A 13,969-nucleotide genomic window follows, 5' to 3' on the forward strand; every position below is an offset into this window, starting at 1 on the left:
CCCTGGTCCTACATTAATTAAAATACAGACCATTACCGAGCGAGTTGGCACAGCATTGGTATGACACTGGGTTTCCTTTTGGAAGCACAGGGACTCATTTCACCTGCGGTTCATTTCCCCATCTGCTTATCCAGATAAAGGTTTCCCTAGACGGCTCGAAGGAAATCCCAGGATAGTTCTTTTGACGATTACTTTTTTTTCTTTCCCATTTCCTCCATCTCTAATGACCTCATTGTCGACTGGATATTAAACTCTTATCTTCTTCCTTTTTCACAGAACTTTGATGCATTTGTAGTGGCAATGTAGTCGGCGCTTTTACAAAGTGTCTCCGTTCTGTTCGCAGCTTCCTGGATGACCTGGACCGGCTGGGTGCCAAGGACTACCAACCAACGGAACAGGACATCCTCAGGACACGAGTCAAGACCACGGGCATCGTCGAGGTGCACTTCTCCTTCAAAAACCTCAACTTCAAGTAAGTGCGCAATAGTTTATTCCAAGTAGATACTTCCGTATCCGATTTTTTTTTACTGCTAGTTCCCACGCCTGCAGTTCATAACCTTCGGCTTACATTAATTCTTCACTCGCAGATAACAATATAATGCGGCTTATTTTTTCCCGTTGGCCTTACGAAGCCAAGGAAACCTCGTTCCAGCCCTTTCCTCCACGTAACAATCGTAGGGCCTCTCTGGCATCTGGTCTCTATGTTGATACGCTCTAAGACCAAAAAAAAATAACTTCTCATGGTTGGGATTCACAGTCAAGTAATATTTCTTAAAAGACATCATAGCCACAGTTGACTGTATGAAATATTTATTATTACGATTGTAATTTTGGCCGTAGGGCCATTTTCAAGTAACACTGCAAGTTACCCAAACACAAAAATACGAAAGTGAAGCACAGGGTGTATATACATAATTAAACAAACGTTGCATTAAGATAGTAGCGTAATTATAAAAATTGGTGAGAAATATACATAACTTACATTCTGTCAGAATATAAGACTATCTGACATGATTACATGTCGTCGTCAAAATGCAGCCTTTTGACAGCGAGAGTTCCACAAGATCCGATGAGTACGCAGTTATTACATCGTAAAATGTTGTTAAATATGTGCTGTATTGTCAGTGTTATCATATTTCTCATAATCTATCACAAATGAAAGCTCAGGTGCACTGACAACATGTGGAGCTAAGTCTGTTGGTGCGAAAATACATTTACTAAAGATAGTGTATGCACACGTAGCAAAGATAGTGCATACCAAGGATACAACTTATAAGCATTATATCGTAAAGTCTTTTCGTCTGTCGACATCATATAGATTTCTAAATAGTGATTGTAAGGAGCAGGAGGACAGGATGGGAATATTTATTTATAACATAATAGGAGATAATACATGTGTTATCTGTTAAAAAGCTCTCACGTTGTCTTAAGTGCTCGTAAATGAGATGAAGACAGAGCTATGATATATAATACTTTGTGTGCGTATACATTTTACGAATAGAATGGCGTAAAACGCTCGCCAGCAATCCAATTCATCCGCACAAATACAGGATGCCTCCTTCAACCAGGCTCTGTTATAGCAAACAAGACTAAATAAATATGTATACTATTCCATCGAAATTGCTTAAAATGTTAATGATAAGTGTCCAAAAATACCTATACAGTTTTATAAATCACTGTTGAAGTTGATTGGTACAATAAATCACGTTCTTCAGATACAATGAAATGTCGAGGCACCATTTCATTATAAAAATATACAAAATAAAATGCATTGGAGTATGATTTTCTTCCCTCGTTATAGTCCATATATAAAACACCGGGATTACTAATAAAATTTGTTACTTATGGTTTAAGACAAAACTGATCAGATACATCATATAAAATTGGCGATCCTAAAATACATAAAATAAGAGAATAATTACATTGCAAGTGGTGGCGAATATGAAACTTCACAGTTACTAATATAATATTGAAAGTATCCACGTATTTTTTATAAAACCTCGTTTACACGATTGTCTGTACAAAATGTCAGGGTGGTAAACTCACATCAGATGTCAAAGGTATTGCGCACGTAAGCCATTTGACAATCTGTCATTTCTACATAAAATGGACTGGAAATTATCTAAAAATCTTTCATTTTTTAAATTAGTTATTGTGATAGAGTATGAGAACGATGGTAACATTGACAATACAGTAGATATTTAACAACATTTTACGTTGTAATAAGTGTCGTACTCATCGGATCTTGTGGAACTCACACTGTCAAAAGGCTACGTTTTGACGACTTCATGTACTCATGTCAGATAGTCTTATATTCTGACAGAATGTAAGTTATGTATATTTCTCACCAATTTTTATAATTACGCTACTATCTTAATGAAATGTTTGTTTATTTATGTATATACACCTTGTGTTTCATTTTTGTGTTTTTTGTGTTTAGGTAACTTTTGTAGTGTTACTTGAAAATGGCCCTAAGGCCGAAATTGTAATCGTAATAATAAATATTTCATACAGTCAACGACAACTATGATGTCTTTTAAGAAACAAAAGAAAAAGACGCACCACGAAGGAATTATCCGAATGGGATGGAAACCAGAGCATGTGATGATTTATTCAAGAGAATGAGGTTCACAAACTGAGCAAGTCAATAACGCGTTGGTCCACGTCTGGCCCTTACGCAAGCAGTTATTCGGCTTGGGACTGGTTGACAGTGTTTTTGAATGTCTTCCTGAAGGACATCGTGCCAAATTTTGTCCAATTGAGGCGTTAGATCGTCAAAATCCTGAACTGTTTGTAGGACCCTGCCTCTAGATCCGGCGACCTTACTGGCCAAGTAGACTTTGGCTCTGCAGGTCCCACGTTCATGCTGCTCGGGGGTCGAGATTTTTCCTCCTTACAGCCCCTCCAGAACCACACCAAGTCCCTCAGCCTTCTGTCAAAATCAGTACCGGGGAATTTCCCATTATCATCCAAACCCTCTCGTGTCGAATGGCCGCCTCGCTCGCCTAACGTAACCGTGCCAGACTTCCCTATGAGGTTATTTGAAGGCGACAGTGAACTCCGACCGGCCGAGAATCTTCCAATAGTTAAAAAATTATATTCACTAAGAAATTTCCAGAATTCCTCCAGCAGTTACGAAAGATGTGTTCAAAAATCGCTGAAACACCTCGAGTATTGTGAAGTCGCGATTGGTCGTCATTTGTCCTATGTAGTACTTCGTAAGTAAACTTGAATAAATATTGTACTTGTGTAAAATGTTCAACTATGTTTCTCCATTAGTTTGTATGTTATATGAATTTGAAATAGTCAAAACATTGTGAAATACCTTGTAATATCATCATCACGCACCGACTTGCCTCAAAACAGAATTGCTGTCGTCCGCAGCTCGTGGTCGTGCGGTAGCGTTCTCGCTTCCCACGCCCGGGTTCCCAGGTTCGATTCCCGGCGGAGTCAGGGATTTTCTCTGCCTCGTGATGACTGGGTGTTGTGTGATGTCCTTAGGTTAGTTAGGTTTAAATAGTTCTAAGTTCTAGGGGACTGATGACCATAGATGTTAAGTCCCATAGTGCTCAGAGTCATTTGAACCATTTGAAGAATTGCTGTCTCCTAAGTACCACAAGCATTCGTCCTGTACAGGACGCCATTAGTCTAAATGTCGGATATACACTCCTGGAAATTGAAATAAGAACACCGTGAATTCATTGTCCCAGGAAGGGGACACTTTATTGACACATTCCTGGGGTCAGATACATCACATGATCACACTGACAGAACCACAGGCACATAGACACAGGCAACAGAGCATGCACAATGTCGGCACTAGTACAGTGTATATCCACCTTTCGCAGCAATGCAGGCTGCTATTCTCCCATGGAGACGATCGTAGAGATGCTGGATGTAGTCCTGTGGAACGGCTTGCCATGCCATTTCCACCTGGCGCCTCAGTTGGACCAGCGTTCGTGCTGGACGTGCAGACCGCGTGAGACGACGCTTCATCCAGCCCCAAACATGCTCAATGGGGGACAGATCCGGAGATCTTGCTGGCCAGGGTAGTTGACGTACACCTTCTAGAGCACGTTGGGTGGCACGGGATACATGCGGACGTGCATTGTCCTGTTGGAACAGCAAGTTCCCTTGCCGGTCTAGGAATGGTAGAACGATGGGTTCGATGACGGTTTGGATGTACCGTGCACTATTCAGTGTCTCCTCGACGATCACCAGTGGTGTACGGCCAGTGTAGGAGATCGCTCCCCACACCATGATGCCGGGTGTTGGCCCTGTGTGCCTCGGTCGTATGCAGTCCTGATTGTGGCGCTCACCTGCACGGCGCCAAACACGCATACGGCCATCATTGGCACCAAGGCAGAAGCGACTCTCATCGCTGAAGACGACACGTCTCCATTCGTCCCTCCATTCACGCCTGTCGCGACACCACTGGAGGCGGGCTGCACGATGTTGGGGCGTGAGCGGAAGACGGCCTACCGGTGTGCGGGACCGTAGCCCAGCTTCATGGAGACGGTTGCGAATGGTCCTCGCCGATACCCCAGGAGCAACAGTGTCCCTAATTTGCTGGGAAGTGGCGGTGCGGTCCCCTACGGCACTGCGTAGGATCCTACGGTCTTGGCGTGCATCCGTGCGTCGCTGCGGTCAGGTCCCAGGTCGACGGGCACGTGCACCTTCCGCCGACCACTGGCGACAACATCGATGTACTGTGGAGACCTCACGCCCCACGTGTTGAGCAATTCGGCGGTACGTCCACCCGGCCTCCCGCATGCCCACTATACGCCCTCGCTCAAAGTCCGTCAACTGCACATACGGTTCACGTCCACGCTGTCGCGGCATGCTACCAGTGTTAAAGACTGCGATGGAGCTCCGTATGCCACGGCAAACTGGCTGACACTGACGGCGGCGGTGCACAAATGCCGCGCAGCTAGCGCCATTCGACGGCCAACACCGCGGTTCCTGGTGTGTCCGCTGTGCCGTGCGTGTGATCATTGCTTGTACAGCCCTCTCTCAGTGTCCGGAGCAAGTATGGCGGGTCTGACACACCGTTGTCAATGTGTTCTTTTTTCCATTTCCAGGAGTGTAGTTTACCGCCCTTTCCTCACCATACCACCTACCCACAGCAGTAGGAAGTAAAAAAATGTTAATATTAGGATACCCTGACCACTAGAGCACCGACAGCAATTAAAATACGAGAATCATCATGAAAGTTTCAAATATGCTCAAGTTTCTCACGATAGTTTCTCTTGTACAGGGTGCAAAGAAAGTGTCACTACAGGAGCTAGTATTGGTCAAAACTAGAAGAGAAATTCCTGTAATGATTTCAAAACCTTTAGAGATATAGACTTGTGACGAACAATGTGTAGTGTTAGGTTGTGTAGGCAGGATTCACAAGATATGGCGTAGTAAATTACCATAGTAGCAGGTGTGGGCAGATGCAAATCTTCCACCAGTCGTGGAGGTGAGGCATCAGGATTACTTCACTATCGGTGTACTGGGTGCGTAATACCGTAGTTGTTTTTGCGCCCTAAAACAAAACAAACAAACAACTATCCGTGTAGATGACTGACTCATAGGACTGCACACTTTACCATATTAAAATGTGCTGTATATCGCCGGTTTCTGCGCGATGGAGCTCTACTAGAGGACGTTACCCGTGAAGGGAGACAACTGTGGTTAATGTGCTACGGGGCACCATCACACTTTCTACTGATTGTGCGACGCTACATCACCACAACGTTTCATGGGTGATGGACTGTTCTGTGAGGTACGGTAGCATGGCCTCCCGTTCACATGAGCTCTCAATCCTTTGGATTTCTGGTTAAGGGGCCATTTAAAGGAACAGAGTGTCAAAACCATCGCCGACGTGCGGATGTTACAAAACCGTGTAACTAATGCATGTGGCACTTTTTTTTTTCTTTCTTTATTGTATTTCAATTCCCCATCGGGGCGGGCTGGCAGCAGCATATGCGCTGCTCTTCAGCCGAAAGACATAGAACAAACAATAGAAGACATTTAAAAAGAACAAAGGAGAGAATATGGTGAACATAGATATAAAAAAGGGGGATCATCATGGAAGGCAATAGACAAAAACGGGGTGACCGTAAAATGGAGATAAAAAACTGTTAAAACTGTTTAAAAGTAGCACACACAAAAGGCCACACACTGCGACAATTAAAAGAACACGAGGCACAGTATGACTGGAGCATGAAAGGTATCGACGGATGGTGTAGCACATAACAAACACTGATGGCGAACCTCAAGGCAGTACACAATTAAAATCACACCTCTTAACGCACAGGAGAAACAGCACTAAACACAACACTGATGTGGCACACTGACGATGATCAAGACAGAGGATCTGCCAGGCGCAAGGAGATGAGGGAAACTGGAAGAAGGGAGGGAGGGGAAGAGATGGGGGAGATGAGCGGGGGGGGCGTGCTGAAGAGGGCCAGGTAGGGAGAGACGTGGGAAGGAAAGAGGCAAGTATGGGGTGCAGGGTCTCAGGGGGAGGGGGGGGGGAAGGAGGAAAATCCGCTCTGGGAGAAGGAGGGAAGAGGAAAAAAGGGAGCCCTGGGGAGGGGGGGGGGGAACAAGGCCAGGTTATAGTTGGAAGGAAGGGTAGATGTCACGGCGAAGTTCGTCATCCGGGAGGGGGAGGCGTTGGAAATTGCCCTGATGAAGGAGATGGAGGGTGTGGAGGTGGAGAGAGGGAGGGGTACAGCGATAGAGGCGTGGCAACGGGTGTGGGGTGGAGAGGAAGGAGGAAACCAGAGGGTGGGGGGGATCAAGCCTGCGGACAATGTAAAGGATGCGGAGATGTTGGAGGAACAGGAGGAGGTGGGGGAAGGGGATCAGTTCATACAGGAGCCGTGTGGGGGAAGGAAGGCGGATACGGAAGGCAAGGCGGAGCGCATGGCGTTCAAGGATTTGGAGGGCCTTGTAAAAGCGGGTGGGGGGGGGGGGGGAGATCCAGGCAACGCTGGCATAACAGAGGATAGGACGGATGAGGGATTTGTAGGTGTGGAGGATGGTAGAAGGATGCAATCCCCATGTCCGGCCAGACAGGAGTTTCAGAAGGCGGAGGCGGGAATGGGCTTTCTGCTGGATGGTCTGGAGATGAGGGGTCCAGGTGAGGTGTCGGTCGAGGGTGAGGCCAAGGTATTGCAGGGTGGGGGTGAGCATGTGGCGCTATCCAGATGGACCAGATGTACTTTAAAGAGTGCATAATAACAGAGAGATGGCAATGAAAGGACAGATCACCACTTACGTCAACAGGTATTGGTTTCCGGACATATAATCATAGGAACTTTTCTTCTACACTCATGCTCATAAATTAAGGATAATACTGATACATGGTGAAACAACGCTCTGGTGGGCGATTTGCGGCTTTAAATCACCTCGGGGTATGACCATGCGGTGCATTTGACATGCGGTCGTCGCACGGTGGCGCTGGCAGCAGTCCACTGAGATGTTTGTATTTTCCCACCTCCGCATTGCAAATGTTGTGACTTTTGAGTGAAATGCCCAGTCGATGTGCTGTTGTTTTCACGTCAATTCTACCAACATTGAGAGTTGTTTAGTTCTTGGGGTTTTGTAGAATGTCTCGTCGCTAGGCAGCCTGACTCCAAAATAAATTCCAAAGTACAGTCCAGTTTCAACACCAATATATTTCCAGGACTCTGGTGTCCGAGCCTGGTGAACTGTGCCAGTTACATCACATGTACCCAAAGTTGGGTTCTGATTGGTAGCAATGAGATACAGTAATATTTCACTATATAAGCAGAGGTGTTTTGGTGGATGTCAGAGTACGTTGCAGCGAATAAGTGTGCAGACGTTTACAGACGTGCTAATGGTGACTGTGTGTTCAAAATGGCTCAAAGAATACATATTGATGACGTTATGAGGGGTAGAATACTAGGGCGACTGGAGGCTGATCGGACACAGCAAGTCGTAGCACGGGCCCTCCGTGTGCCACAGAGTGTGATCTTCCAGCAGACGCGAAACTTGTCCAGGTGCTACAGTACGGGACGTCCACAGTGTAGAACACCACAAGAAGACCGATATCTCACCATCAGTGCCCGCAGACGGCCACGGAGTACTGCAGGTAGCCTTGCTCGGCACCTTACCGCTGTCACTGGAACAGTTGTCTCCAGACACACAGTCCACAGACGACTGAACAGACATAGTTTATCCCCCGGGAGACCTGCAAGGTGCATTCCACTGACCCCTGGTCACAGGAGAGCCCGTAAAGCCTGGTGTCAAGAACACAGTACATGGTCATTGGAACATTTGTCCCAGGTTACGTTCACGGACGAGTCCAGGTGCAGTAGAACTGTGATTCTTGCCGGGTTTTCATCTGGCGTGAACCAGGAACCAAATACCAACTCCTTAATGTCCTTGAAAGGGACCTGTATAGAGGTCGTGGTTTGATGGTGTGGGGTGGGATTATGATTGGTGCACGTACACCCCTGCATATCTTTGACAGAGGGACTGTAACAGGTCAGGTGTATCGGGATGTCATTTTGCACCAGTATGTCCGCCTTTTCAGGGGTGCACCCACCTTCCTCCTGATGGATGATAACGCACGGCCGTACCGAGTACCTTGAAACAGAAGATATCAGCCGAATGGAGTGGCCTGCCTGTTCTCCAGACCTAAACCCCATCGAACACGTCTGGGATGTTCTTGGTCGACTTATCGCTGAACGTCTTCAAACCCCTACGACACTTCAGGAGCTCCGACAGGCACTGGTGCAAGAATGGGAGGCTATACCCCTACGACACTTCAGGAGCTCCGACAGGCACTGGTGCAAGAATGGGAGGCTATACCCCAGCAGCTGCTCGACCACCTGATCCAGAGTATGCCAACCCGTTGTGCGGCCTGTGTAGTTCTAAGTTCTAGGGGACTGATGACCTCAGATGTTAAGTCCCATAGTGCTCAGAGCCATTTGAACCAACCACATTCTGCAATTATCATCCTTAATTTATGAGCATAAGTGTGTATCTCGGTGGTGTCTGTTCTGTCGGGTATGTCCGATGTGTTACATGTCATGCATATTAGTCAGTCGACTTTACCGCTTCGCTACCTTAAGTTGCAACCCCCTGCCTCTAGAGGGCTTCGAATTGTAGTATCACGGTGGTTTGTAACGTAATTATTATGTCTGTGCGTGAGAACAAGCGTACTGTAATAAAGTTTCTAACCGCAGTAACGTTCATGGAATCGAAATACAAGAATGAGAGCTGTATACGATGACGATTGTATTGACATTAATAATGTGCAAGGTAAGTTGTTCGTGGATGTAATGAAGCAAATATTGGTGGTAAACTCAACTTAGCTCCATCCGATCTCCATCCGTTTCCAAAACTTAAAGAACACCTTCGAGGACTTTGGTAGTGATGAAGCTTTGTAATCAGAGGTAAGGTTGTGGCTCCGTCAACAAAGTCACACATTCTACAGTTATGTAAATTGAAGAAGGTGGGGGAGAATTTTATTTTATTTATTTATTTATTTATTTACTGCCAAATTATAGACCTGTTACCTGATGTTTAAAACAAGTCGTACATCGTACAATTTTCGTTTTTCATCTTTTTACAGTTTTTTTTCTTTTGTTTTATCTACAACATTTACAAAGCATGATACTTTTCAAAATAACAATAATTTAAGGTTGAAATGTAAATAAAATTTTGTTGTTTTTAGGAAGAATGTAAAAAGATGATAGGATAGAGGAGAGATTTGTTAGTACCATCACCGAATGTGACTGACGGTGAATACTTCGGAATGGTTTCTTCGAGCCGTTGACCGCCAGGGGAGAAAAGAAAGGAAGTAAAGGGAAGCCATTATTGATACCAGCTGATCAGGAGTCAGCGCGGCATCAGCGGCGACGAATGAAAATGTGTGCCAGACTTGAATTTGAACGCGGTGTGTCGTGCTTACTACGCAGTTGTGTTAACCTCTGCGCCACCCGGAACACGGTCTCTATAGCAACTGCGTGGCCTCTCGGCCGATCCACTTTCCCACCTAGCCGCTGTCCATATCCTCCATGCTCTCTGCTTCGAGATTCCCACAGGAGGTTGGACGTAATCGTGCATCCGTACTGCATGTGGTGGATCCATTGCCCATCGAAGCGAATCAATTACATGAATGCGTGATGTCTGTTCTTTCGGACATGCCCAAAAGAACAGACACCACGCATTCATATAACATCCTACAGTGGCGGTGTGAACAAACCAGTCTCTCATTGGGAGAAATGTCTTCGTCGGCAGAGTGACTATGTTGAGAATTAAATATACAGACATCAAAAATAAAGATGAATGATGTTAATAAAGTTTATTTTATTTAAGAAGCTGTAAGATTTTTTACGAAGAAATTCGGAGGCATTACTTGTCAGCATGCCGTCGTAATACCATTTTAGGGTTAAGGGCGATCGGTTTTTGTTTGGTCTTCAAGCGGACTGTTGTTTAATAGTTCAAAAAATTTGAAAAAACTGAAAGTAAAGTCGTATGGCACAGTTGTCTGGGAGACATTGAGAGGCAGGTTCAGCCGCCTAATTGGAATTGTTTCTCCTTTCCTTCCCATACACTGGGAATTCTCCTTCGCGATGTGAGAGTCGTGTGTTACGTGTATCTGGTAATTGTAGATGACTGTAATGTGTGTGTGGTGTATTGTTGTGCCATGTTTGCCTTGTATGACGATGATAGAAGGGAGAGGGTGAAACACGCTGTCGGCACATAGTCCACTCCTCTGTAATAGTATCAAAGGGTCCGCCCAGCTTAACGTCCCCATCCCACAGAGGCCGGCCGCTGTAGCCGAACGGTTCTAGGCGCTTCAGTCCGGAACCGCGATGCTGTTACGGTCGAAGGTTCGAATCCTGCCTCACGCATGGATGTGTGTGATGTCCTTAGGTTAGTTAGGTTTAAGTAGTTCTAAGTCTAGGGAACTGACGACCTTTAATGTTAAGTGCCATAGTGCTTAGAGCCCTTTGAACCATTTTTATTTTTGAAAAAATCATATCGGTTGGCGAGCCTACCACAAAAAGAGAAAGTGCAGAAATTCTCATGAAGGGTCAACGGTTTCACAATGTAACCGACATTCAAGCCAAGGTGACGTCCTAGTTTAGGTGTAATCGCAACACATTCGTTGTCATTGACAAGTAAAGGCTACAAAAGTCACAGCAAATGGAAACAATTTTCACTGCGCAGGTAAGATATGGCAGGACTTAGGTAAGCTCAGATTATGGTGTGCTCTCTGTGAAACGTTATCGTACAAAAACTTTTATAAAAGTGTTGAAACTTCATCTAAAGTGCTTTGTAGAACGCGCATCGGTCAAGGAGCATGTGATGCACCTTACAAGAAAACTCGACCAAACCAGCCTGGTCTACCACCGATTCTGACGACTAAAAATTCTTCGCAGTTTTCAGATATCTACATTAAAATTTGTCGTCAGTTACCTTAGTATCCCTTTCCACTTATATTCAGCATCGCCAACCTTCTGTGTGGCAGCAGGTCATCACATCTCCTCGCTGTGCTGCTAATCTGGGGAGGAAAGAGTTGACTTGGTTCATCGCAGGTAGTTCCGAGACGCTTCGGCGAACAAGTCTGTGTTCGATTTATAGTTGGTTTTCTTCTCTCATCTAGCCGAATGACGACAAAAACGACTACCACATCTCTATTGTAACGCTAAAGTGAAGGGACATTTCAATACACATCCATAGACTGTTCGAAATAGCCGTAAGTTACATTTATTGTAAATGTCACGGGCGTTTACACCAATAAAACCAAAGTATACTACCGCCAACAACGAATTATTTTCTTGGCTCGCAGAAGGCATGAAACAGATAACTGCATTTATGACAATTAACTTTATTAAATATATTTTCATTGTTTTGATAATATGGTAATTCGAGCCATTAGGTATTTTAAAAGTCAGCGCAATTTCTTTAGTTCCAAAATCTATCGATGGTTGTCCGCAGCTCGTGATCGTGTGGTAGCGTTCTCGCTTCCCATGCCCGGGTTCCTGGGTTCGATTCACGGCGGGGTCAGGGATTTTCTCTGCCTCGTGATGACTGGGTGTTGTGTGCTGTCCTTACGTTAGTTAGGTTTAAGTAGTTCTAAGTTCTAGGGGACTGATGACCATAGATGTTAAGTCCCATAGTGCTCAGAGCCATTTTTCTATCGATCCTTCTTGTGCTTATCAGCCAGAAGACCTTAACAGTGTACGTCATATAAAAAATTCTGACTTGTTCACGGTATATTTTACCGAAATTGACAGTGAAATCTTTTGCACTTCAAATATCAACATAATATTTCCTGTCTATGACGGTAAACTGTAATCGTCAGCAGCCATTTTTGAACCATCCCATTGACAGATAGGACAGACGTAGCGGTGACAGATAGGACAGACGGAGACGTTTGGAATTTATTTAGAAGTTTGGAATTTATCCCGGGACATTGGCGCAAAGTTTGCTGATCAGGAACTTCACACCATACACCTACTCCCCTTTGCCAGAAATGCAAAGGGAAAGCAGTCAACAGCACGTGGCGTAACCGGGCGGCTTCCCATCCAAGTACCGGCCACGCCCGACATTGCATAACTTCGTCGATCTGACGGGAATCGGTGTATTCAACGAGCTAAGGCCGTCGGCACATTTAAAAGTAACGCACAGTAATGACATAGCTGCGCGAGACAGACGTGGAGGCTGAATACTTACACGGCAGAGTTGCTAGAGGCGCCGTGGGACCGGCGTCCAGATGGTTTGTCTGTGGGCCTGGAGTGTGGTGAGCTCGCCTAACAAGCAGCAGATGTGGCGACCAGATAAGGCAGGCGGCCGATCGGCTCCCACTGCAGATTGCGATCTACGCGCCGCCGGTGCCCCAAATTAAGCCAGAACCGCGGCGGCGCACAGCACGGCCCCCTGTCCGCAGTCGACACGCGCAGTCAATAGAACCCGAGATACAAATGTGCGGAATGGAAGAAATTTGGCCAAATGTGAGGAGACTGTACGGTTCCCTCCAAATGTCTCTCCGTGTCGTTCAGACAAAAGCAAGCGAGATGATGGCGACTTAACTTATGTATCAGACCGAACGGAAGGAAAGTTGGCAACGGTAAACAGGGGCTGTGCTATTGTTTCACTGTAACAAGATACTCGGTCCAGAGGCTGCCGAGACAATCTTCCAGTTGTCCCACATGTATCTGTTTAGTCACCAGCAAATAATTTTTTTGTGTTTATAGAGTCATCTCCAGCAATATAAACATGTACACGAATGTATAAACACCTGAGGATGGGCGCAAGCCCGAAACAGGTGATGTGACAAATAAATAACCTTTTACTGTGACTGGTAGCAGAAATTTTTCTACACCCTATAAAGGAACAGTCACGGAATTCAAAAGCATCCGCTATGGATAAAATTCATTTAATCTTACAAGGGTTGCTAAGCCAGTCTTAAAAGGGGACCATGCCTCCTTACTACCGATTTCGACCAGATTTATGATATATGCAGGGCTTGGCCAGAAATAAAAGTGACAGAAGTTGGAGTTCCAGAAGGCAAAGTGTTTAACAAAAATAGCATTTTTGTCAGTGTTTGGAAAAGGCACGAGCCATTAATGGTGGTGAATTTACCAGGCAGCGGTTGGTGCAGCGGAAAGAGGATATAACGGTAATCCGTGAGTCCTCGAGTCGATTGCCTGTAGGGAAAGTATTTTTATTTTCTGTTTTTATGCTATTTACACTACAAAAAATCCGAAATAATTCTCAGTACATTGTATTTGTTAATACCATCACCAATGGCATTATGAGGAAAGGCAAAAGAAATCTAGAGATTGCAAATAATTTCCAGCAAAGGATTGTACTTACAGCATCCGCGATAACTTTTCAAGAAGGTATAGTAATTAAAGCGGACAGGACTTCGTCAATCTGACCTTCGAGCAGCCTTCGGGAGTTGCACGTTTACAATAGCTTCCCTTGTTTT

General features: G+C 45.3%; 1 protein-coding gene across 1 annotated transcript in view; it reads left to right on the plus strand.

The window, feature by feature from the left end:
• Nucleotides 1-13,969, plus strand: part of LOC126088605 (guanine nucleotide-binding protein G(o) subunit alpha) — a 588,370-nt gene that overhangs the window by 532,336 nt on the left and 42,065 nt on the right. Inside the window, exon 5 of the mRNA XM_049906821.1 lies at nt 344-472. Within this exon, the coding sequence (XP_049762778.1) occupies nt 344-472 (129 nt within the window). The remainder of the gene's footprint in view (nt 1-343; nt 473-13,969) is intronic.

The sequence above is a fragment of the Schistocerca cancellata genome, chromosome 6 (genome assembly GCF_023864275.1).
Source record: "Schistocerca cancellata isolate TAMUIC-IGC-003103 chromosome 6, iqSchCanc2.1, whole genome shotgun sequence".
Taxonomy (NCBI): Eukaryota; Metazoa; Arthropoda; class Insecta; order Orthoptera; family Acrididae; genus Schistocerca; species Schistocerca cancellata.